This window comes from Zootoca vivipara, chromosome 9 (assembly GCF_965207765.1).
Source record: "Zootoca vivipara chromosome 9, rZooViv2.hap1.1, whole genome shotgun sequence".
NCBI classification, from domain to species: Eukaryota; Metazoa; Chordata; class Lepidosauria; order Squamata; family Lacertidae; genus Zootoca; species Zootoca vivipara.
Window position 1 is genome coordinate 39,720,746 of NC_142592.1, and position 25,918 is coordinate 39,746,663.

General features: G+C 47.0%; 2 protein-coding genes across 6 annotated transcripts in view; one reads left to right on the forward strand and one right to left on the reverse strand.

The window, feature by feature from the left end:
* The window catches only part of FAM234B (family with sequence similarity 234 member B), a 39,318-nt gene extending 27,693 nt beyond the window's left edge, over positions 1 to 11,625 (forward strand). Inside the window, exons 9-13 of one of the 2 annotated variants that reach the window (XM_035128012.3) lie at positions 3,303 to 3,387; positions 4,201 to 4,356; positions 5,724 to 5,826; positions 8,581 to 8,804; positions 9,301 to 11,625. In XM_035128012.3, the coding sequence (XP_034983903.1) occupies positions 3,303 to 3,387; positions 4,201 to 4,356; positions 5,724 to 5,826; positions 8,581 to 8,804; positions 9,301 to 9,306 (574 nt within the window). In that variant the 3' untranslated portion in view covers positions 9,307 to 11,625. Of the gene's footprint in view, positions 1 to 3,302; positions 3,388 to 4,200; positions 4,357 to 5,723; positions 5,827 to 8,580; positions 8,805 to 8,928; positions 8,978 to 9,300 lie in introns of those variants that run through there. The other variant, XM_088652018.1, reaches the window with a different exon arrangement.
* Positions 11,626 to 12,518: 893 nt separating this feature from the next.
* GSG1 (germ cell associated 1) overlaps positions 12,519 to 25,918 on the reverse strand; it is a 51,112-nt gene continuing 37,712 nt past the window's right edge. For 3 of the 4 annotated variants that reach the window (XM_088652019.1, XM_088652021.1, XM_088652020.1), the window contains 5 exons: positions 21,704 to 22,028; positions 19,012 to 19,059; positions 17,045 to 17,197; positions 16,233 to 16,344; positions 12,519 to 13,942 (listed from right to left, as the gene is read on the reverse strand). In XM_088652019.1, coding sequence (XP_088508145.1) covers positions 13,606 to 13,942; positions 16,233 to 16,344; positions 17,045 to 17,197; positions 19,012 to 19,059; positions 21,704 to 22,028 — 975 coding nt within the window. In that variant the 3' untranslated portion in view covers positions 12,519 to 13,605. The remainder of the gene's footprint in view (positions 13,943 to 16,232; positions 16,345 to 17,044; positions 17,198 to 19,011; positions 19,060 to 21,703; positions 22,029 to 25,918) is intronic. The other variant, XM_060279740.2, reaches the window with a different exon arrangement.

The window sequence follows — 25,918 nt, forward strand, 5'->3', positions numbered from 1 at the left end:
TGGTCTGCGCCTACAGATCTGTGCGCAGAATCTGGCGACCATTTGGGTCGTCTTGTGATCTTTGCCTAACAGGAGATCGAATTTTTGCTTTTCCGGGAGGTCAGCAAGCCTCACCAGCAGGGGGTTAATGGTATCTCTACATGCCTCATCATAAAAGGGACATCTAAAAAATATGTGTTCGAAGCTTCCTATATCCCCCAATGGGCAGGCGCAAAGTCTCTGGGCATATGGGACTTTTTAAAAGGATCCTTCCAAGACCAGCGAGGGCAGAGCCAAGCTTCTGGCCAGTTTAAAGCCCTTCTTGCATTTTTGGATACGATAAAAAAGAGATATGCTACAGGTGTAGCTATATATCTCAATTTCTACAATTTTGTAGTCGGGGCACCTTAAGCAGTCCTGTTGTCTCTCGGTGTCTATAATTCTTTGCCCTAACCATAGCTTTTGCTTGGCCCAAGCCCAGACTTAGAAGGGCTTGAGGGGCAAAACCCAGTTTCTGAAGAGTGTTCAGGACTGCTGTCTGCCAACCTGACTGGAACTGGTCATAGAATCATAGAATCATAGAGTTGGAAGAGACCACAAGGGCCATCCAGTCCAACCCCCTGCCAAGCAGGAAAGACCATCAAAGCATTCCTGACAGATGGCTGTCAAGCCTCCGCTTAAAGACCTCCAAAGAAGGAGATTCCACCACACTCCTTGGCAGCAAATTCCACTGTTGAACAGCTCTTACTGTCAGGAAGTTCTTCCTAATGTTTAGGTGGAATCTTCTTTCTTGTAGCTTGAATCCATTGCTCCATGTCCGCTTCTCTGGAGCAACAGAAAACAACCTTTCACCCTCTTCTTTATGACATCCTTTTATATATTTGAATATTGCTATCATATCACCCCTTAACCTTCTCTTCTCCAGGCTAAACATACCCAGCTCCCTAAGCTGTTCCTCATAAGGCATTGTTTCCAGGCCTTTGACCATTTTGATCTAGATGCTATACTCCTATTGATGCAGCCCAGAATTGCATTGGCTTTTTTAGCTGCTGCATCACACTGTTGACTCATGTCAAGTTTGTGGTCTACCAAGACTCCTAGATCCTTTTCACATGTACTGCTCTCAAGCCAGGTGTCACCCATCCTGTATTTGTGCCTTTCATTATTATTTTTTGCCCTAGTGTAGTACTTTACATTTCTCCCTGTTAAAATTCATCTTGTTTGCTTTGGCCCAGTTGTCTAATCTGTTAAGGTCATTTTGAAGTGTGATCCTGTCCTCTGGGGTATTAGCCACCCCTCCCAATTTGGTGTCATCTGCAAACTTGCTCAGGATGCCCTCAAGCCCATCATCCAAGCCATTGATAAAGATGATGAATAAGACTGGGCCCAAGACAGAACCCTGTGGCATCCCACTAGTCACTTCTCTCCAGGATGAAGAGGAGCCATTGATGAGCACCCTTTGGGTTCGGTCAGTCAGCCAGTTACAAATCCACTGAATGGTAGCATTGTTTAGCCCACATTTTACCAGCTTCTTTACAAGAATATCATGGGGCACTTTGTCAAAGGCCTTGCTAAAATCAAGATAGGCTATATCCACAGCACTCCCTTCATCTACCAGGCTTGTAATTCTGTCAAGAAATGAGATCAGATTAGTCTGACATGACCTATTTTTCAGGAACCCATGCTGACTTTTAGTGATCACAGGGTTCCTTTCTAGGTGCGCACAGACCGTTTGCTTAATAATCTGCTCTAGAATCTTTCCTGGTATTGATGTCAGGCTGACTGGGCAAAGGATCGCAAAGGATCAGTGGAGCTAGGTATACCACGGGGGAGCAGTTTCAGTGTCAGCCATTTATAGACTGATGTTAGGCTGATATGAGCCTCCCCTCTCACCATCCCAGTTTCTAGTCTGACCCATGCATTTGATACGTATCTGGGGACTTGTAGGAGGGCTCTAAGGAGTTTGGATTTAACTCTCTTGAGGGGGGAGAAAGCAGAGGATGGTGGGCCCATAAAGGAGCTGTGCCAACATTTTGGCCTTGTATATTCTGGCCCTCTGCTTACCTAAACTACCTAGCCAGTCTTCTTGATAGCAGCACCAATATTATGAGAGTTCCTCCTTTAGGAAGTTGACTCCAATGAGAGGTGGGTGGGGAATTGCTCCAAACTGGGATCTTTACATGAGTGGTGCAAGACTCCTCTGCCTGATTCAGGCTATTCTCCCACCGCAACCCTGTTGGACACAGCCCACAATGTTCTGGAGGTCCTTCCTCAGAAGTCTGTTTGGGTGTTGCAGGAGAAGGAGGGGGACAAAGCTGCTTTCAGCTCACACAATGTTGACTGCAACCCAGTTGGATCATTGTGGGCCATGAAGTCTAGACAGGACAGCAAGAGTCACAGTGCTAGCAGCATTTGAAGAGGTTTTTGTTTTAGCTTTCTCACTGCTTGGGACATTTCAACGCACACGAAAGGTTCCTTGGTGCCTGGTCTGTGGGTGAGTGTGCACATGTTCACTGCTTGATGATGTGCTCATGTGAAACTGCTGCCCTGTACAGACCAGACACCACAGGTGAGAGCTCTCATGCCACCTCAAGCACGATTCTTTTCAACGGAGGCTGCTCTCATATTTATGAATCAGCCGAATAAGCAGTTTGCTGCAGCCAGTGTAGTGCAGATATGAAGAGCACCAGACTGCAATCCAGGAGTCCCAGGTTCAAATCCCCGCTCAACCATGAAACTCATTGGGTGACGTACTCACAGCCTAAGCTACCTCATAGCATTGTTGTGAGGATAAGATGGCGAGGAATGGTAAAATAAAAATACAATTAATATTACAATCAGTGGTAAGCTTCTGCAGAGCGCACATGATCAGGAGAAATTCATATTGGTTTTCACAGACCTATTGGCACATTTTTAAAGGTCTGGAGGATGTCAGGTTAATGAAATGTATGCATGCAAAGAATGAGGGTAATAAAACTGCATGCTTTCAGGGTGATGGACCAATTACATCAGCTCAGAGTTTTCTCTCATTGTGGATGGCTGGTGAGTAATTGGTTTTGGAGGCCTGCGCTCCATTGTCTGCCTTTTTCCTTCTCTTTTTCCTCTGCTGCATCAACAAATGGTCTTTTGCCCATGCCAGAACAGAACACTTGATGGATGAGCAACCTGATCTCTTTTGGCAAAGCCTGGGTGTGCAGGAATGCAGATGAGTTCCGGTGAAAGGAAGTGTTGCCTCTGAGGGTGTGGACGGGCTCATTTTGGATGCTTTATTTGGCTCTCCCACATTTTGACGGTTGCTCTCTCCATTATTATTTGTTTTGCAGCCAGCCTTCCCCAGGCTACTTCAGTGATGATCAAACCTTGGACTTCCTGCTTCAGGCTCAGATGGTAAACAATATCACGAAACAAGTACGTTCACTAGCATGCTAGAGAACAGCAGAGTTCTGTGCACACTCTGTCTAGTGGGGCTTACCGCCTGGTACATTCATATAGGATGGCAACCTAAGAACGACACATCACAGTTTTGCTGTTAGTAACAGTATCATGAGGTAATAGCTGCAAGTAGTTTACAATTAATGGGCAGAGGGAATTGACTATTATGTGCATTATGGAAGGTGAGGGCCAAACTAGACTATGCATCTTTAATGCATTTAATGGGTACATTTTTCTAAGTGCAAATAGCAGCCCCTGAAGGTCAGGGATTGAAAATCACTCCACTTGAAGCTGCTTGCTGGTGCTGGAAAGAAATTCCCCACTAGTACTAACCGGGGATCTTCTCCCAATGCAAATAGCAACCTCGGAGAAGGGATTTTCACCTGAACCACAGCCCCTGCCCCCACAAGTCCACACCACTGGTTGCTATTTGCATTAAACAAAAACAAATTGTGCACATTCAACACGAATATACATTTAAAATTACATCCATTCTGAGCCTGAGTTCATTTATTTAAGTGGACCATTTTGGATTGCAGGTTAGAGGGACCACCTTTTTTGAACGCAGGAAGACTATATATTAAAATCCCTGCCGGATGCTCCTCATAAGCACAATGTGAGAGGGGTGGAAACCTCTGCAATTTGGGCCTCCAGCAACAGCTAATCTGCTAATAGTGCCTCTGAATATGGAGGCTCAATTTTTAATCCTTGTGATTCCATATCTTATTTTTCTTTTCTCCTTTCCCTGTCTGTTTCCATCTGTTGGACTCTTGGGTTCTTCCTTTTCAGTTGCTAGTGGTGGATGGTAAATCAGGAGAAAAGATCTGGAGCTCTGAGCTACCATGTCACATGAAGAAAACAGACGCACTCTCGGTGATGACTTTGGACAAAAAGTCTGCCTTTCTCTTCTGGGCTAATGAGAAGCAGTCTCTCTTAAAAAGCTTGGTAAGTGAGAGTCCAGCTCCCCAGGTTAGAGGAGGCATTGTGCAGGGGTTTCATTTCCGACAAGCAAAGGGGGGATGTGGTTTTAGTCCATTGCCCCTGGAAGCCAGGCATGTTTGTGGATAGGCTATGGTTACACAGCCAATGAGGAAAGGCATTCTTGCAGGTGCTCATTGGCATTTTCCTTTTCCTTTTTGACTTCACATATTTCCAGGGCTCAGCCCTGGTCTGAAAATAGGTTTTTGGGTGGCGCTTGACACAAGTTCAGCCTTGTGCGGTGCGTGTTTTTTTTTTTTTTTTTGATCCGCTTCAATTATCCTGGTGCTCAGATCTGTCATCTGGGAGAGGGCTGCTCTTGAACTTACATGCATGGTTGATTTTTCAAATTCCTGCTACCTCTGTAAGATCCACAAAATTAGAACATTGTTAAATAGGACCTGTTTGTCAGGTCCCACACAGTCTTACTTGAGAAAGCTTTGGTACAGTGTGCTTGTGCAAGAGAAGGACACATCACGAAGCAAATGAAACAGTGCTTCTGGGAGTGTTTACAAAGGCTTAGGTGAATCCTCCTTGTTGCCATTAGCCAGAAAAAGCTACATTGTGTCTAGAATTTGCTACCTCCGTAGCTGCACAAACGCTTGGTCCATGCTTTCTGCAAAATCTGCATTTGTGCTTGCTACTCATCCAGCAGCATCCATGTGGCTCTCCGATTGGATTTCTGCCTCTTCTTAACACTGGCTGAGTTTTACCTCCCAGTGGTAGCACCAGATAGCTGCAATCAGCGTGCAAGACAAGACTAAACAAGAGATGTGTGCGATAACTCTATGAGATAAAGCAGAAACCTTTCCTGGCACCAGTTTCCATTTAGTTCCCACCTTGAAAATCCGCTGAGTTCTACTGGGTGAGATCAATATTGCAATCAGTGTTAACCTCCATGAACCAGTGCTAACCAGCAGGTAAACTGGCACTCCTGAAAACATAGGTAGGTATAAGCCTACACCAGACATGGTCTCAGACAAATTACTGCCTCCCAGCTTCAGCTCTCTAACTTTTAAGAGCGTATCCAAATCACAAACAGCTAATTCTGATTGTTTCCCCTAAAGAAACCTGGAATTTGTAGCATTTAAAAACAGTAACCTTATACTTCTCACAGGCATTGTAAGGCTAAGGGAGAAGATGAACATGGTTTCGTACAACTTCCTAAGTGGAAGTGAACATGCCGTGGGCTGATTTTAACTGAAAGTTAAGAGGAGAATAATTGCAATGATGACAAATGCAGTGGTTGAGAGGCCCCCGCGATAGATAGCAAACAAATCCCAGAAATTTGCAGAGGAATTGGATGATTCATGACTTTGTCATTGTTGTTGTAGGAGCCCAGCCCAAGAGTTCACCATCTTTATCTCCTTCATCCCAGTTTCCCTACAGTCCTCTTGGACCTGAGCAACACAACAGGCACAGTGACTGCTTCGTCCAGTAAGTATGCACAAGTGTAGGGAAAAAAAACACACACACACAAACACACAGAGAGAGAGAGAGAGGGAGGGAGGGAGGTCCAAGTAGACCAGGCATCCCCATTCTGCGGCCCTCCAGATTTTTTGGCCTACGACGCCCATGATCCCTAGCTAACAGGACCAGGGGTCAGGGATGATGGGAATTGTAGTTCTAAACATCTGGAGGGCCGAAGGTTGAGGAAACCTGAAGTAGATACCGTGTTTCTCATATTTTAAGGCATCCCCAAAAAATAAGCCATGACAGGATTTCAAAGGGTTGGTGAAAAATAAGACATAACCCGAAAATAAGCACTATCGCAAAGCCCCGACCGAGCGAGAGGCGAAGCCGCGGGACCCAGCAGGAGCCTCGGTGTCCCCTGTGCGAAGCCCTGGGACCCGGCAAGAGCCTCAGAGCGCGTGCGCTAACCCCTGGGAGCCGCGGCAAAGCCCTGGGACCCGGCTGGAGCTTCAGCGCGTGCGCGCTAACCCCCGGGACCCGGCTGGGCCGCGGGAGGTAGTGCGAGTGGCGGGAGGCCGGCGAGGTAGCGCAAGATCGGGCCCTCGCCGGCTCCGCTATCACCGCAGCTGCGAGCCCTGAATTGCGGCGCGGCGGGGACTTTTCGCTGTTTGCCTTCCCCTTGGTTTGGGGAAGGCAAACCGCGAAAAGCCCCGCCGCGCCCCAATTCGGCTCCTTCCCCCAGGCGCTTCGTCTCGGGCAAGCAGGCAGGGAGACGGCAACAGCCGGAGAAGCTGCGGGCTGTTGCCGTCTCCCTGCCTGCTTCCCCGAGCCGTAGCGCATCGGGGGACAGAGCCGAAGATCGGCGGGCGCTCCTTGCTGGGCTTGACAAGCCCGGGAAACAGTGCCCGCCGATCTTCGGACCTGTGCTGTGTGACAGGCGGGGGTGGGGGGGAAGCGGAGATCGTTCTCCGCTCTCCCCCCACCCCCGCCTGTCACCGAAGATCGGCGGGCGCTCCTTGCTGGGCTTGACAAGCCCGGCAAATAGCGCCCGCCGATCTTCGGCCCTGTGCTGTGTGACGGGCGGGGTGGGGGGGAAAGAGGAGATCGTTCTCCGCTCTCCCCCCACCCCCGCCTGTCACCGAAGATCGGCGGGCGCTCCTTGCTGGGCTTGACAAGCCCGGCAAACAGCGCCCGCCGATCTTCGGACCTGTGCTGTGTGACAGGCGGGGGTGGGGGGGAAGCGGAGATCGTGCTCCGCTCTCCCCCCACCCCCGCCTGTCACCGAAGATCGGCGGGCGCTCCTTGCTGGGCTTGACAAGCCCGGCAAACAGCGCCCGCCGATCTTCGGCCCTGTGCTGTGTGACGGGCGGGGGTGGGGGGGAAGCGGAGATCGTGCTCCGCTCTCCCCCCACCCCCGCCTGTCACCGAAGATCGGCGGGCGCTGTTTGCCGGGCTTGACAAGCCCGGCAAACAGCGCCCGCCGATCTTCGGACCTGTCCTGTGTGACAGGCGGGGGTGGGGGGGGAAGCGGAGATCGTTCTCCGCTCTCCCCCACCCCCGCCTGTCACCAAAGATCGGCGGGCGCTCCTTGCTGGGCTTGACAAGCCCGGCAAACAGCGCCCGCCGATCTTCGGCCCTGTGCTGTGTGACGGGCGGGGTGGGGGGGAAAGCGGAGATCGTTCTCCGCTCTCCCCCCACCCCCGCCTGTCACCGAAGATCAGCGGGCGCTGTTTGCTGGGCTTGACAAGCCCGGCAAACAGCGCCCGCGTGCACTTTATTAAAAAATAAGACATCCCTTGAAAATAAGCCATGTTGTGTTTTTTTGAGGAAAAAATTAATATAAGACATGTTTTATAATATGAGAAACACGGTACTTAATGCCTTCCCAATTTCTGGTGGGTAATGGTGGTCCCGCTCTCTTCCTTTCTAGCTTACTCATGGGGCTTAAGTTAAAAATTGTTCTGTGTATGCCTACAACTTGGCTGGTAGCCTAATAATAATAATAATAATAATAATAATAATAATAATAATAATTTTTATTTCTACCCCGCTCATCTGGCTGGGTTTCCCCAGCCACTCTGGGCGGCTCCAGCCACTCTGAGAAAAGTGGGTTGCATAATTTCCCCCAGTCATCTAAAGCAGGGTGAGGAACCTCAGGCACTAGGGCTGAATGCAGACCTCTTGGTCTGACCCTTGCAACTCTCCCTAGAGACTCGCCCCTTTCCCAAGCCACACCTTCTCTCTCTTGGCCACACCCCTCACCAGCCCTGTGCCACTCTCTCAGAGTGCTTTTGCCTGGATGGAATAGGTCCTCTTGCTTGCATGGGTGGAGAATGGTGGGGCACGTTTGTGTAAACCTCTGGTTTTTGTGTGGCAGAAAACAGCCTGTTGTATAAAGATAAAAGTCCTATCCATTGCTCCACTTTTGCCCCTGGTCCACCTGCCACTGACCTGCAGCAGGTTTTCTTTTTCTTTTAGTCTTGTGAGTTGCCTAATTTTTATATTGCACTTGTAACTTGCCACTTGTAACTGTGTTCGCTAGAGCCAGAAATGCTGGTTGCGGCTGCAACCTTCCTATCAGGTTCTGCAGAGACATTTGTATTCATTGCAGAGCTCCACACCGCAGAGCACTGTGATTGAATTTTTTCCCCTATAAGTAGAAGCCAAGCCCCTGCACAGTTAGAAATAGCCAGTGGAAGTTAGCCTGATCATCTGATCTGAATGCAGTTAATTGCTTAATTTGTGAACAGTGTTTCCTTTTCCCTTTGCATCTGCCAGTTGGAATCAATGATCTTCAAAAAGACGCATTTTATATCACCGTGACCACAAGCCCCACCTCTGAGCACCAGCCAGGGTTTCTGTCGGTCAGTAAACTCCGCCTGAGGTGGGCCCTGATGACGCAGAGCCGAGAGGTACCCCTGAAGGAGAGTGACCCCAAAATCAACCGCGGGGAATTGAGACGGTTTCTCTCCAGGATCAAATTTACTGATTTTGCTCACAAGGTGAGATGATTTGAAGAGGTCTTTGGTAAAGATGTGCACATGAGAGGGAGGAGAATCGAAAGGGGGATGCCGTTTTGCAAAGAAAGCGATTAGCGATGTCTGATGGGCCTGCTTCTTCTTTCAGAAATGAAATGATTCCCACAACTGAATCTTTTTCCCCTGATTGCACAAATCACAGGTAGATTCAAGGCTACATAGGAGGCTAATGCTAGTGACTGATGCCAAGCCCCGATGTAGGGAGACTCTGGGCACACTCTCCCCTTGCATTGGGCCCCCCCATGCAAATTCTGAGTCAGTAAGCCTTTGTGGGCTCCCTCCAACCTGACTCAGATTGGTGCAAATTCCTCCCCCTGACACACGGTCGCTGCTCTCATTGATTTGGCAGTGCCTCACTTAAATCAAGAGCACCTGCCCTTCTGGCCTAAGGCCCTGCAGAAACCTGCAGCCAGCCTTGGTGTGCTTGACTGACACCCATTTTTTCCATCTCTCTCCCCAGTTCTAGCCATTTGCCTCCTCGGGCTTTCTGAGCATCGTGACAAAACTGTGGGCCTCGATATCAGCAGGCCAAGGTGGTTGGCCAGACTTCGTGATGCATTCAGTGAGTTAAGGAAGAAGCCTGAAAGACTAGCTGCTACTCACCCTTGTGAATGGCCACCTAGCGCTGGGAGGCTGGACTGGCGGTGACCCTCTAGCATCCTGACTTGATGGAATGCTGCTTGACCTGTTCATTGCTGCTCCCTGCCTACATCTTTCCTTCCGGGTAGATTGAACATACAAATTTATGCAGAGACACTAGAGTGTGTGTTTGTGTATATATATGTGTGTGTATATATATATTTATATATTGTATTTTTAATTTATGAAGTGTTTCAGGAAGCTCCTACTTTATCTTAAATGCATAGCAATGTACTCTGCATTCTGCTGGTGTGGCCTTGGCTCATAACTTTCATCCTTTGAGTTTGAGTTCTTTCAGTTCTTCCTTCTCTTTTGTTTTAGGAATGGGCAAAGATGACCCATGGGAGTTCAGCTCCCATCAGCTCCAGCCAGAGTGGTCAGGGATGTTGGGAGCTGTAGTCCAACAAGATGTTGGAGGGTGTTGGGTTATGGTCATTGTTGTGTCCCGTTCAGTTCTTCCACTCTCCACCTCACATCTCCCGAACCTGAGAGGCATTGTGCCTTTTAGTGCTGAACGATTGCATACACTCCTACCTTTGGTCAGAGCCAGGCTGGGTTTGGTGCTGTTTAACTAAAAGTCTGTGTCCCATTCTCAAATCTCCCTTTTTCTGAACCGTGCTAGGATCACCTGTTTGAGGGTACCAAAGGATAACAAAGCTTCCATTGCAGTGCTCGTGTAGATTGTCTGTAGTGGCAAACAAGCAATGCCTAAAACATTCCATGGGCTTGCAATGCCCCATACTTACTGCAGCCCTACTAAGTGTTGTCTCTTTTCAAGAAGGCTTCCAACATCTGCACAAAGATGTATGATTAGCATTGAGCTCTGCCTCTGGCAAAAACAGGCCAGCAGGTGTTGTGACCAAGTCACTAGGAATACCCAGTTATGATGTTTATGTTTAGAAGCGATTGTTGGCTAGAGTATACATAGAGCATCCTATGGGAGCATCTCTTACCTGGCAGAGGGATGTGTGTAATATACATTCTCCACCCTATATTTACTTTGTCAACTGGATTGTGTCCAAAACTAAACTTTCTCCTGAATAGGTTTAGTCTGCCCAGTATTCTGATTGCAGGAGAACCTCGGGCTGTGTTGTCATAGGCAGCTCTGTGATTCATTGTTGTGTGTGGGAAAACCAACTATGTTCCTGAAGCAATGCACAAAAGCTTTGAAACAGCTTCTTCATTAACACCCCCTTCGCTGTGTTAAAGCTGTCTAAGATATTCCTCTTTTCTAGCTGGGAATAAAAAAGCCTGTTGGGATTTCCTCTCTTTTTGCCTGTTGGCAAAAATGGTTTGTTTTACATGGCACAAGACTCCTTCACTCTTTCAGCCATGTCCCATAATTCAGTTATTTTCTTTAGCCGTGAAATTAATTAGACCAGGAGCAGTCTGCAATCTGATGTACTCGACTATTGCTCTGCTGACTGCTTTTGCACTGGGAGATGCAGCTGCAAATAGGAGGTAGCAAGTCAGACCAAGCAAGCTTTCACATCCTTGTTGTAAATTTTCCCTTCCTTCCACTATATTTTCCCAGTGATTAAACCACTGGTGCTGGATCAGGACTAGTGCTGTGGTAACAGTGAGGGAGAAGCCACTCTTGTTGGCTCCACACAAATTACAACCTGTACACAGCCATATTGCATCCCTTGTAAATGTCTCTTCATTAGCTTTCATCATGATACCAATCCCTGAGGCAGGGCCTCATCCCACCTTTCCCCTTTTAACCCCTGAGCTTTTGAAGAGTTTGTATAAGTAGGAGTCCGAGTCTATCCTTTTCGAAATACTACCACAACATATAGCACTTGTCTTCCCCCTGCTGTCTCCTAGGCGTGGCCCTTGCTTAGAAATAAAGGTATTCGCTCAAGGCATACAAATTGGTTCTAGAGTTTCCTCAGTAGGCGGAACTCCCCTGCTCCTCAACCCTAGCTGGCAAATGTTGCAACATCACTACTTGAAATGGTACATGCCCTCGATTGCGTCCTTTAATGCATCCACTTGGTTTGTATTGCTTGGTGACACTGGGCCCTCCATAATGTGAATTTCCCCCCCCCCTCCACGTCTTGTGTGCACTTTAAATAACGATCTTGTCTGCATATTATTTGAACTGTGAACCATGATGGGATAAATAAAGATCATGTACAGCACATTTCTGGTGTGTGACTTGCTTTTCTTAGCTTCTTTGAGCGAATTGAAGGGGACTCTGGGAAGAGAGTGAATTTGATACCTTCTGGCAAGAGTCCTGCTATGAATAGATGTACAGAATTTCCCTGGTGAATCCACCATAGTGAGCATGCACACTGCACTGTGACACCTACACAGACTTCTGCCCAGGACTGGGCGCAGGGCACACTTTCCCTCCATCCCACCCCTTGGGAAGAAACTAGATTTGCATGGTGCATGAACCCATGTGTCTGTCATGAAACACTCCCCTTTCTTTGAGCAGAATGGTGCATGCTGCTTATTGACTAGTCTTTGTGACTCTTTCAAGGACTAGACCCGGTTCTCATGGTACCCTTTCACACAAGTCAGGCATCGAGATGGTGATGGAGAGGGAACCATCTCTAGAGGGAGATTGGGTGACTAAATATGAATGGAGGCACACAGGTGTGGGAACATCTTCCCATTCTTGTCCCTCCGGAATGTCTTGCTCTTTTAAAGTTTTGCCTTTTTAACCTGCTTTTTATTTTGTTATCTGACGCTGGTGTTTTACATCTATGCCACTTTATTCATTGCATTTAGAGGTTGTGTCAATAGTTTTTTCAAGCTTTTTTTCCATGGCCTTGGAATCTTCTGGTGAAGGGTGGTTAAGAAATATTTTTAAAAATACATTTGGAAACTCTCTTGATTTTAAAAATGGGGTTTATCCAGATGTTTTGGGTTGAAACCAGCCAAGAGGATTATTAAACTTTCTTTGCATCCCCCCCCCCACTCCCTCCTACCTGGATGCAAATCTCACAAAAGTTATGATGGTTAGAAATTGTAAACAAGCAAAGATTCATTGCGGAGGACCTGCTCATTCAGAAGTTCCAGGGCTTTTTTAAACAGGAATTTGATTTATTATGATCCAAATGCTGGCCAGCGCTGCCGTGTTTCAACAGATCAAACTAGTCAGAGTGGACCTCGCTGAATCTAAGGCAGGAATGTCAATGCCTTCTTCATACACCTGCATTTGGCATCAAGGTTTACCACCCTGCAATATTTCCCTCTAGAAAAGTGATTTACAATCGCAAATAAGCAAGGAAATTCGATTGTGCTGTTTAATTAGCATGCCAAGTCCTGTGCACATTGCAGTTTCCTTTGCATCAGGGTTAGATGCTGTCACTCTCTTCTGTGGTTCAAACACTTCCTGCTGTGCAGCAGTGTTGAGCTTCAGTGCCCTGCAGCTCCTCAGGACCAAGCTGGATGTGATAGTACTCCTGTTGTTAGAATACAGCAGGCACACGAGCTATTTTTTAAATGGTGAGGATGCTCGGCCCGGGGGGGGACGGGGGGACAAGGGAGGTCCAGATGGTAATCGTAGCCTGGTGGGGTGGCTTTTGCTGCTGCCATCGTCACACTCTAAATTCACATGCCTGCTATTTGCAGTGGGAGGAAGGCTTCTATTGGGAACAAGAGCTTTCCTCCCCGTTGCAAATAGCAAGCATTAAGCCCCCCTGATTTGGAGTGAGACTGTGACCACAGCAAAGGCTTCAAGCCCCCTTCCCCTACATCGTTGTCCCCATTTGATTCCCCTCCATGGCTATTTGTGCATTTTAAAACCCAGTCCCAATGTAAAGGCCTGGATAACATCCCATTTCATATCTGGCTCATAGTGGCAGAGCACAGACAGGCGGGCCCAGTCTCAGTCCCTGGCACCCCCAGGTACCTTTGGGAAATATCCTTATTTAAAACCCTGGAGAGCTGCTGCCAGCCAGTGTGTGCAGACAGCGCTGAGCAAGATGGAAAGCGGCAGGTTCCTATGGTCAGATGCATCCATGTCAGTGACTGCCTAACTCCCACCCACATTGAATTATTCCCCAGCAGAGCAAATGAAAAGAAGCAAGAACCTCGAGGGGAGGAGGCTAAAGCTTGATTTAGAGCGCTCTCTCTTTTTTGACTGTCCCACCAAGCCCTCTCTCCCCCCATCCTAACAGGGATCCTCCCCGCCAGATTTCCCCAGGACCTCGTTCATCTCTAGGTCGGGCTCCCTCTGCAGCACCTTCTGCTGCAGCTCCGAGTAGAAGGCGACTCCTTCGGAGACGGAGTGGAGCGGCTTGTCTCGGTGCGGGTAGAAGCCGCCCAGTGGCTCTCGCTGTTGGTACTGAGGTGGGAAGAAGCACTGGTGGTGCTGGGACTGGTCTACCATGAGGCTCCCGTCGCAGCCTTTCTGGTGGTTGCGCTTGAACTCCAGCACGGTTTTGGTGTATGTGTTCAAGGTGGTGACGGCAGAGGCCATGCAGCAAGTAAAGGAGGCCCAGGCCATACTGAAAGAGAGAGACGGGAGGGGGGAGAGAAAAAGGGTCTTATGTGTGCCTTTTCTTCTGATAGTTAACAGTGGTGGATGGATGAAGTTACAGGATGTGCACTGCTTGGGAGCGAAGCAGTGTGACCACCCCAACAGGCTTGCAGGTGTAAGTATGTGTGACCTCTCCAGCAGTATCATCACAAATTACCATGAACCTCGGCCCTCCAGATGTTTTTGGCCTACAACTCCCATGATCCCTAGCTAGCAGGACCAGTGGTCAGGGATGATGGGAATTGTAGTCTCAAAACATCTGGAGGCAGGCCCGGCTCGCCCATTGACTCTAGTGGCGCAATGCACCACGGCGCCTGGCCGATCAGGGGGCGCTGAGGGGCGCCCCAGCAAGTGGGGGAGCTTCGCGGCGGTCTCCCTTTTCCCTCCACCAGCCGCGCCGCGAGAGCAGGGAGGGAAGCGAGCGGAACAGGGGCACTAGGACCCTGTTCCGCTCTGCAGCGCCAGGGTCATCCCTCACCCCGGCGCTGCGTTTCATTGGTAGAGGTGACGCCACATGGCAGCACCTCTACCAATGAAACGCAGCGCCATGTTGGCGGGAAGGAACCCGCCGTGGCCCGACCTGCCCAGGCACCCTGCTCCGCTGGGAGAAGGGAGGAAGGCCGCGCGAAGCAGTGGCGCCCCTCCCCCACTCAATCCGGTGGCATCGGACAGGCAGGCGGCCTCCGGCACAGCGTGGCCCTGCTGTGAGGTGCGGGGACCGCCGTGAGGCTCCCGCCGCCCAGCACGCCAGGTAAGAGTTTTCCTTTTTTAAAGAGGGGGGGCGCCCACCCGAGGGATCCCTGCACCAGGGCGCCCGATGACCTTAAGATGGCCCTGTCTGGAGAGCCAAGGTTGAGGAAGCCTGATTGAGCTCATGACCTACAGCTCTGCAGATGCTATTGCACTACACCTTCTATAATTCTTGGCCACACTGGCTGTGGCTGCTGGAAGCTGGAATCCAAGAACATGTGAAGGCCACAAATTCCCCATCCCTGGGCTTAAGCTGAAGTTGGTGGGGATCAAATGATGAGCTGTCTGTATGTGCTCTACTGCGGAATTACGATCCCTCTTCTCAAACTTGATCTGCCCTTTGATACAGCAATCAAAGGACCACTTCGCTTAATGACAGCGCATATATTTTACATAGTACTGCATACTGTACTTGCCTCACAGCTAGGAACAATTTTAATTCATGTGAATTACCCCTTAGTTACCCATGTTCAAGAAATTAATTCACAGCGTTTACAAGAACCCCTGGGGTGATTTAAATACCCTCTGGAGAACCATCTCTTGCTTGCAAGGCCCAGTTCTGGGCTGTCCACCTTTGTGATGCTTCTCTGTTTACTGACATTGTACTGACAACTTGTCCCTCGCCCCCCAGTTTGTTGTGAAGGCTGAAGATCACAGGGCTTTTGCATCAGATTTTGTCTCTGCGATTTGGGGCTAATAGCCAGGATTGGCAGTTTGCTCAACACTCAATACACTTGTGAAGTCAGCTGCACAATTTACATGTGATTTTGACAAACCTGGCAAATGGCTGAGAGTTGGTGAAAATTAGGGGTGTGCAATACTCCACTGGAACTCCACAAAGAACTCCGTTTCCTTGACTGCGTGCAAAAGTCCCGGTTTATTTTTTTGTTGCATTGGTGTTATGCCAGGCATGTCCAACAGGTAGATCGTGATCTATTGGTAGATCACTGGACATCTGTAGTAGATCACTGGCTCCCCCCAAAGAAGCTAAATAACTTTGGCTCCCCTAAAAAAAAGCCCTGCGCCCCCCAAAGCAGGGCTTTCCTCCGCCCTAAAAAAGCTCAACAACTTTGACCTGAAGGGGGTAGATCACTGCCAGTTTTTAACTCTGTGAGTAGATCGTAGTTTCTTGTGAGTTGGCCACCCCTGTGTTATGCTATTGCCCCTCCAGACAGCAACATGTGGTAGCATTGGGGATGCATCTCAGAAGAAACAAAAGGAGAATAAATTCACCCACCGCTAATGCATTATTGGGTCGAGAACATGTTGCAGAAGACACCTGCAGTAAAACAGCAGTCTGGAGGGGCCCGTAAAAGTAGCTTTCTATGTTATTGGGTTGTTACTTTTATTTTGATTATGTATTTTGTGGTTTTATATTTTGATTTTATTCTGTGAAGCGCCCTGAGACCTGCGAGTATATGGCTGTATATAAATACAATAAATAAAGTGTTGTTGTTTTTAAAAAGAAAAGTGGCAAATGTATTTTAGTAAATTAATATTGTACATACTAGAAGGCCCAACCATAGTCCCATGAGTGCGGTCTCCAGTCCTCTGGCCCCATGTTAACAGTTGCCTGGAAAACCTGGCTGTACATCATGTGAGCCACCATCCCCAGTAGGCCTATAGAGAAAGGAAAGAAGGTCAGTCACCCAAAGCCACAATTCAGATGGTACAAGAAACATTTGCTTGATGTTCTTAGGAAATTCTTCTCTGATGGGATTAACAGATAATTCTAGCCTCTAATGCCCCTCTGTTCTCAGTCCCTCCCTCTTATTCCCTTTTTCTGTTGCTTTTTTCTCCATCCTTTCATTTGTGGGGAAGGTTGTAGATCAGAAATAGAGTATCTCCTTTACATCTGGGAATACTCACCATCAGAAACTTTGAAGAACTGCTTCCTGTGGCCGTCCAGATATTTGTTGGACTCAGACTTCCATCAGCTGCCAACCAGTGTGGCTAATGGTCAGGGAAGTTGGGAGTTCTAGCCCAACATCATCTAGAGCAGGCACCCCCAAACTGCGGCCCTCCAGATGTTTTGGCCTACAACTCCCATGATCCCTAGCTAACAGGACCAGTGGTCAGGGATGATGGGAATTGTAGTCCAAAACATCTGGAGGGCCGAAGTTTGGGGATGCCTGATCTAGAGGACCACAGGTTCCCTATCCGTGGTGTGGATCATATTGAGCTAGATGGATAAATAATCTGACTTGAAATAAAGCAGCTTCTCACATTTCATTCCCCTTCACACTCCCAGCTGCTTTTGCCCTGCTCTTAATGAATCCTCCCAGTTCCTCATCCATGCCAAAGTGGGAGAGGCACTCACCTGACAAGACAGAGGAGACAGCAGCAAAGGCATTGAGCTTCAGCCCACAAACTGGGTTCCCTGTGTACAACATATCCACCAGCAGGAGGATGAAACTAATGAGCAGCAAGCTTATGTAAATCATCTCTGATCCAAGCGACAACCAGAGAATGCCTATTGTGGGCAACCAGAAGAGATAAATCAGTCAGGGATAGAGGCTGGCAGAGCTGAAGTCTGCTCTCTTCCTCTTATGCAGGAAGGCAGCCAAACCAGTAAGGTAAACATGGCTGATAGTCTGCATTTATAAGTTGGTAGGTTGCAAGATGTGCAGGTAGGATGGTCACCTAATGCATCACCAAAACAGACAACATGCATTGCCCCATAAAGAAGACACAGATTTGTATTCAATTTGTGTTTGCTACTCTATTTGTACAGATGCACATTTAGAAATAGTGACCACAATTTGAGGAGAAATAACATGCATCTCACCATGGAAGGAGGACTGTGACCAAATGATTTGGCAACCTGCTCAGTCTGCTGTCCAGGTGTTAACTGGTGGTGGACAACCCTTCTTGTGGTTCTTTACCTTTAAACCAGAGAGTCCTTCAAATAAGAGGGCTTCTTCAAATAAAGGACCATCCTCTACACCAGGCACCCCCAAACTTCAGCCCTCCAGATGTTTTGGACTACAATTCCCATCTTCCCCAACCACTGGTCCTGTTAGCTAGGGATCATCATGGGAGTTGTAGGCCAAAACATCTGGAGGGCCGCAGTTTGGGGATGCCTGCTCTACACCCAGGGACCCAGTAGGACATCCAGGGATCCTGTGCACAGGCCTGCTCTATTTATTTAGCAGCCAGACATTCACAACACTCTAATGAAAGACCAATGGCTCAAAAATAACAGCCCTGGAATGGAACTCCACACAAGCCATTAGACGGCACCCAGACCAACAACACAGGTAATTGGAAAGAGCAGGATCTGGAAAAACTAGTCAGGAGGCGTGAAAGCCAAATTTTAAGAAAAAATTAGGAGTACAGAGGCTTGAAGAGAAGGGAGCACACCAGGCCTCAGGATTTTAAACATGGAGGAGTTAGGACAAGCATCCCCAAACTTCGGCCCTCCAGATGTTTTGGACTACAGTTCCCATCTTCCCCGACCACTGGGTCCTGTTAGCTAGGGATCATGGGAGTTGTAGGCCAAAACATCTGGAGGGCCGCAGTTTGGGGATGCCTGAGTTAGGGTAATGCACCATTTCTATCAGCTAATTGCCATGCTTTTAAGCTACATGAAGCTTGTTTGAGCCTTTGGCTAGGCATGGAAGGGAAGGCCTGTATTAGCAATATGGTGATATGGATCCTAATAGTACTGAACATAAGTTCAAATAAATATAACAGAGGCCTGCTGATCAGAGAATGACCAACATCCACCAGCTTAAAAAACACTATGGGATTTTTGGCAGGTTTCAACTTATAGTGGGTTGCATCCAGAAAAAAACTGTCTGAATTTAGTTCTCATTAAATTCAATGGAATGTAAGTCATGATTAACTGTCTTGTGGATTTCAGGGGGATTTAAATTCAACTAACTTTTGACCCATGCCTAATAATAATAATAATAATAATAATAATAATAATAATTTTAGACTGCTCAATCTTAGACTGCTGAGCATTTACTCAGGCTTTCTCAAATGTTCAAACATGTTGCTTAACCATGTTTTCATTGCTATTTTAGGCACCAAACCCAAATAAATCTATGTTATTTTTATGGGCACTTTTGTTAAAACTAGAGAAAGGAGAAACCGGGAAAAGGAGAAGCCAGAAGTCTCAGCATCAAAAGTCATAAAACAGAAGCATGTCATGAGACAGAAGTGCTTTGCCAAAAAGTAACAAATGCAAGTATCCAGATACAGCTGTTCTTGATCATGGGATCATGCCCATTCTGAAGGTTGCGCTGGTCCAAACCAGTCTGGGGTGGGACTTATTCCTACCTCTCTCTGCTGGTGGTGAAAGTTCAATGAAACTGCGACATTTCTCATCTAAAAGAAAACAGAATGGTAAAATTATCCAAGGAGGTGCAGGAAGGAAAAGTCAATTCTTAAATCTAGATTATATTGTTGACATGGTCAATGTTTTTGATTGCTTCTGGGGTATGTTCTTCTATGTTCTAATAGTAAATGGATGGCTGCCATTGGCTGTCTCTCCAGTTCTCAGCCCTATGCTGTGAGGTAGGCAGGAGAGGGGAATAATATCCATTTGAAATGCAAGAACCACCTCCAGTTTAGAATACTGATCAGAATGTACACCAGGACTGGATGTGGCTGTGGCTAATGGTTTTGTCTGTTTTTGCTTGAGGGCCACATTCACCCTTGGCCAATCCTTGGAGGATGCATAACTGACTTTCCATCCCACACACACTCACAAATGCGCGCACGCACACACACACACACACACACACAAACACAGTGCTCTACTTCCTTAGCTGATTCTTTGCAGTCAATGTACATTTCATTCAAAATCTCTCCCTCTCCATTCAAATGTCCACCCACCCCTATGTGTTCACATTAATTTTTGTTCTTTTTGCTGCTGGGTGAATTTGTTCAAGTCTTGGGCCTGTTTGGGGGGCCAGAGCAGCCCCAAGAACTAGGGCTTAGATCCATGGTAGTTCACTGGATGTCATCTGATATATGTGCAGTACAGTCCAATCCTATGCATGTTTATTTAGGAAGAAGTCTGAGATCTGTAGACTCATTTCATTTAGCATGTAGACTCATTTCATTTGGCCCGATTCTGTGGAACTGTTCTTAGAGACCCTCCAAGTGTCTCTATTTTCCAGGGACAGTCCTGGATTTACGGTACAGAAGCCATCCCGGGTTCTGATTTGATTCTGGAATTTCCCAATTTTCCTTAGGAATCCCTAATTTCATTGGAGAAATGTTGGAGGGTATGGAGTTATGGAGAGAAGTAACTATACAACCTTTAGGAGGCAGCTGAAGGCAGCCCTGTATAGGGAAGTTTTTGAAATGTTTAATGTATGATTATGTTTTTATATATGTTGGAAGCCACCCAGAGTGGCTAGGGTAACCCAGTCAGATGGGCAGGGTACAATTAAAATAAAATAATAATAATTGAATAGGACATCCCTGTTTTCATTGGAGAAATGTTGGAGGGTATGTTCTTACGTTCACAACATGTATCACCTGTTCAGTAAATTGGGAAATACACAGAAACAAAGTAACACCAAAAGCAAATCTGGGCATTGGTCAGTTAGTTCTTTTAAATGTGAGTAAATTGAAGAATTCTCATTTCTAATAAAGCAAATTCCAGGAAGTAAAAAATTAAGGGATTAAGATGGATTAAAAATGGCCAAGTGGTAGCCTTGCATATGTAGTGCCAACAACTGCCAAATCTACCTGTGGTTTTATATCAGGCTATAAACAAGTGTCCAACCTGTGCGTCCTATGCTGCAAAATCCTTCTTAACTATATTGGTTCTCAGGCTTCTGGTTCTGCAGATTATATTCCCCAGATATAGCTTTGCCTTTTGAAAGTTATTTTGTCCTCTCCAGCTGAACACTATCTTGTAGGTTTTCTTCCCCACCCCTGCTGCCTGCAAAACTAATCTCTCCAAGTCCCTTTGTATCATTTTACCCAGCTTTTTGGTGTTCAGAATGCCTTCCCATTCTGCGACAGCTGCACATTTCATTGAGATTCTGTGTACTACTTCATGGGCAATTGAATAAAATTGACCCTGCTTACTCATAGCCTGATCCTAAATGCATTGTGGGAGTGTAAAATGGTTATTTCAATGGAGCTTGCTTCCTGAAGAGCATGGCTATTTGACATAGGATTTTATGGGGCTGGTTCTCCTCCCAGGATGTCACAAAAACCTCACAATGAGGGAGGAAAGCTAAGTGCTTTATAGGTAGCTGTTTGGGTCCCATGTTAGCTGGATGACAAAAATGCGAATTGAACTAAAACCATATTAAACTGGCCCTCCTCTTACTATAAGGAAAGGGTTGATAAACTGAACAGGAACCATTCAGATCCCACAGTCAGCACAATGCAACAGATTCCCCCATCTTCATAGTTAATTCTGAGAAGAAATATTTTTTTCCTGGTATAACGTTATAGTTCCTAAATTGAGTTTGGTGCAAGGTCCCTTTATTACTAGAGTGGCTAACCTGTGGTCCTCTAGATGTTGTTGAACTGCATTTCCCAACATCCTTGACCATTGGCCATGCTGGCTGAAGCTGTTGGGAGTTGAAGTCCAACAACATCTAGAGCGTCACAGGTCAGCCCACCCCTGCTGCACTGAAAAGTTGGCAGCCACACTCATTTCTAGAGACTGAGGTGTTGTGCTACAATATTAGGAAAGGAAGAAGTCCTCATTCGCAGCTTCACCCTTTGACTGACTCCCTCAGTGGGAAAGCAAAGGCAGAAATTCCTTCTCTATTGGCTTGGCTGGGACAAATTGTCACCAGGCTCCTTCGTTTCCAAACAATTTCTCCCAGAGCCATCCCACCTGGTCGTTATGTAACTTCATTATGCAACAGTATGAAAGAGTCAGTACCTTTTGTGTTATGTCTCTTATGTTATGATAAAATGTCAGTCTCCTCAAGTGCTTCAGCAGAAAGGCAGTACATGGAAGTGAATGAATTAAGAGGCAGGCTGGAGAGATTACCTGAGCCTTCGATGTTCTCCTCACAGGAAAGCCACATGCCTGTGTGGAAGTACCGGAAGGCAAAGCGGTCGTCCCCGGTCTCCCAGCTATAGTGCACCACATCTTGGGAGGGCGCAGAGGAATTGCTGGCCCCTCCGTCAGGAGGCATGGGGGCACCGATGCACTTGGTGTTCTTAGTCTTCCCGCACAAAGGCTTGGGGACTTTCTGTGTCCCCACACACCAATAACTGCCCAGCAGGGCTGTAGTGGAAAGGCTGAGAGCCAGCAGGTTCAGGACCACGGCCAGAACGGCCCGACGCCAAGGGAGGATCTTCAAAAGCTTCATCTGCAAGAGGCAAACAAGATAGTTCCCTCAATTCCAGGGATTTGTGAGTCATCAGAAAATAAAGCAATATCAGGGGGGGAACGTTTCAGCTCTGGTGCTTCAGGCATTGCAAACTGCATTCAGCAACATACAGGTGAAACTTGGAAAATTAGAATATCGTCGAAAAGTGCATTTATTTCAGTAATCAACTTATTATTTTTTAATTTTCTTTTAATTTTGACAAATGCTTTCTTTTGGAAATTCCACAGTAATAAAACAAATAGTTACAATAATACAAAAATAAACATTGCCATTACATTTCATTAATTACATTCCATTTATAATTGACCAGCCTAACGACAAATAATTACAATGACAACAAATCAAGGCTTGACATATCTTGCTTTGCATGTCATGCATCTATCTCATAGATTGGTTTCACCTCTTAAGTTGCGTTACTGAAATAAATGGACTTTTGGACGATATTCTAATTTCCCGAGTTTCACCTGTAATGGACAGCACAATATAATGGAGAGCATTCCTGGAAGAAGACCTGTCACATGCACCAGCAATGGGGAATCTATAGTCTACCAGAAATTGTTGGACTACACCTCATGCTGTCCCTGAGCATTGGCCATGTTGGCCGCAGATGAGGGGAGTTGGAGCCCAACAACATCTAGAGGACTACAGGCTCCCATTGCTGGCATACCTGGATGGAAAGCCGAGGGCCCAGAAATACACTGCCTTTAAGTGCAAGAGACATACCAAACATAAACAATAAACAAGCCTCTCTCTCTTTAGCTACATATTGTCATGAACCAGCCTGTGCCCAGTGATTTGCCATACACAGAAGGCATGGAAGAGGGTGCTAGCAAAGGCACATGGGAACAGTTCAGGGGAGGGGGAGGAGATTGGCACCGAGGGCAAGCATCACCCGGGAGAGGCTTCCTCAGGGGGAAGTGATTGCAAGGGTGAAGTGTGCCCTATGCCAAGTTGCCAGGATGAGGTGGATATGGGAGACCTGGAAGAGGGAGGCAGCAGCAGCAGCAGGGACTGGGGAGTGAGCAGGGGACCAGTGGAAGAGTTACCAGAGGGGCCTGATCCAAGCAAGAAGGGAGTCCAAATGCCCCCCTCCCTCCACTGCTGCTGTCAACTTGAGCTCATAGGCGGGCAAGGAGGGAAGAACAATGCTGTTTGCCTAGACGAGGAAGCGAGTGGCTGTGTTCATGTAGTCAGCAGCCTGGAGAGAAGGTGAAGGGATGCCTGAGGAAACGCTCACAGCCATGCCTGGCCAGGTTAAGATGGGGCTGGCAGCAGAGAGCTGCCCCTGTAGCCGATTCAGATTGGAACCTGCCCTAATAGTAGTGCCCTATTTAAGGAAGGGAGAGACAAGCCTCAAGAATCAACACAGCACTCTACAGCAGGGGTAAGCAAACTTTTTCAGCAGGGGGCCGGTCCACTGTCCCTCAGACCTTGTGGGGGCCCTGACTATCTGTCTGTCTGTCTGTCTGTCTGTCTGTCTGTCTAATCTATCTATCTATCTATCTATCTATCTATCTATCTATCTATCTATCTATCTATCTATCATCTATCTATCTAATTTATCTTTGGGGGGATGAACGAATTCCTGTGCCCCACAAATAACCCGGAGATTCTTTTTAAATAAAAGGACACATTCTACTATGTAAAAACACCAGGCAGGCCTCACAAAAAAGCCAGAGATGCATTTTAAATAAAAGGACAAATTCTACTCATGTAAAAACACGCTGATTCCCATGCTCTACAAGGTAGGCACAAAGAGGAGGAGTATTGTGAAGACTAAGGGGGGGGGTGTAGGACGTTGGAGAGCAGAGGATGGAGTGACCCACGCTGGGTGAAGGTGCAGCAGAGACAGCTGGGGCCAGGTGCACCGTGAGAGGAAGCAAGGGCCAAGAGGAACAAAGCAGCCCTAAGAGCAGCCAGATCCAGGCCAGGTGTGCTGTGTTTGTGGTGTGTGTGTGTGTGTGTGTGTGTGTGTAACTATCTATCTTGGACTTGGCACCATCTCAACGCTGCACCAACAACGACACATACTGTATACAGTTCACACCTTCTTGCCCTATGTAAATGGATAATAAACTTCCTTGTTCTGTATGATAACAGGGATGGTCTCTTCATGCAATTAACATTCCATTCTTTCAATTGCACCATCAGGTTTTGAACAGACAGGCGAAGCCCATGCACTTGGAGCAGGCTCCCCACTGCACTGCCTTTGCCGAACGCAATTTGCAACAGCTGAACCAAGCAGGACAACAGGCAGAGCCCCCTCCGCCCAAGGTGCAGACTCATTCCACAGGTTTTCAATATTTCTTACTTTTTCAGCCCTTCACCCTAAAGTCTGGACGCTACCTTTATGCATCAGCTTGTGATTTTTTTTTTTAAAAAAAAACCTCATGAAAATTTGTCAGCATATCAGTGTGCATATCTAATAAATACATTTTTGTCAGCAATTTTCTCTAATTCAATGCAGTTTTGTATATTTTTTATCAAGAGATGCATTTGTATCCAATCTTTTCCCCAATATACACATTTTTGTTTTTTTTAAAAAAATGCTGGAAAACTGCATTGCAACATTCACGGAAGTGTGGATTTCAAAAGGGAGCCGCATTTTGGTTCCTTGATTTTTTCAGGAATTGCAAAGTAGGTGGGATCACATAGTGAACTGAACCAAATTTCTCCCCCATCCTGACTTCTGCGAACTCCCTTGAGTTAGCTTATTTTATGATCCAAGGCACCTGAAAGACCTCTGAGCAGAATATCTACGGTATCCTTCCTGCTCCCTGATCTTTTCTGAGGTAGCCACGTGGCTTTGCATTCCCACCCAATACTGGTCATGCATTTTTGTACAAGAATTCTGCAAACACACACACACAACTTCAGAGTCAGCAGAGTCCAATTGGGAACCAGAAGTCAATCAAAATCTATGTGGAGGTCAGAAGGAAACCCCTCTGACTTGAGGGTTGCTACTTATACATTACTGAACAAGAGAACAAAAGAGACCCCGGTTTGCATTAAAATCTGCCTGTGCTAATTTATAAGTATATATCCAGAATTTAGAAATAACTGCTTTAATTTCAATAGTAAACACATCTCACCATTGTGGGGAAGACTGCTACTGGGTGGGACCTGTATGCCTAGTCAGTCTTCGTTCATGTGCTAGATGCTGATGGGCCACTTCAAGGCTCCTGCTCCTCTCTCTCCTGCCTCTCTCTTCTTATCTTTTAAACCACATTTTGACCGGACAGACCTCCAAATACAGGGTGCCTTCAAATAAAGGCCTGGCCCCTGAGAACCCTTCAAATAGAGGGTGCCCTGGATAAAGTAGGACACATGGCCCTCTAGATTATTTCTATCACTTGCACAATGGCTCCTCTCCACTTTATAACATACCAAAGCATCATCAACACTGTATTTCTTACCCATCCTTCACTCTATGTTTTTAGAGTGGGTTGCAATAATTATAGCATCTTGCAACGTATGACGGAGACAATTACCTTTCTGAAGGCTTTTCCAGTTGCTGCAGTTTAATGTGCAAGCTGCACTGAATGTCAGGTTCTGGGATTGCCTTGAATTCCGCACATCTTCCAGCTAGGTTTGCAGAAGTTAAACTCACCCTGACCCCCTTATACATCTTCCTACTCCCTTTGCCCACCCACCCTCCCCAAAAAATCTCAGACGCCCCCTCCCATCAGACTCCTCAGTGATTATTAAATGCTGCCCATCCAGCCAGCAGCTGTTTTGCGGGAAAGGGGCATTTTATAATCCACAATGCAATCACAGCACAGCTGTTCTGGGAGATTACGGAGAGAAAGATTGGTATTGCAGGCTGGGATTAAGCATAAGAGGTGACCTCCATTCACTGCAGGAGCAAA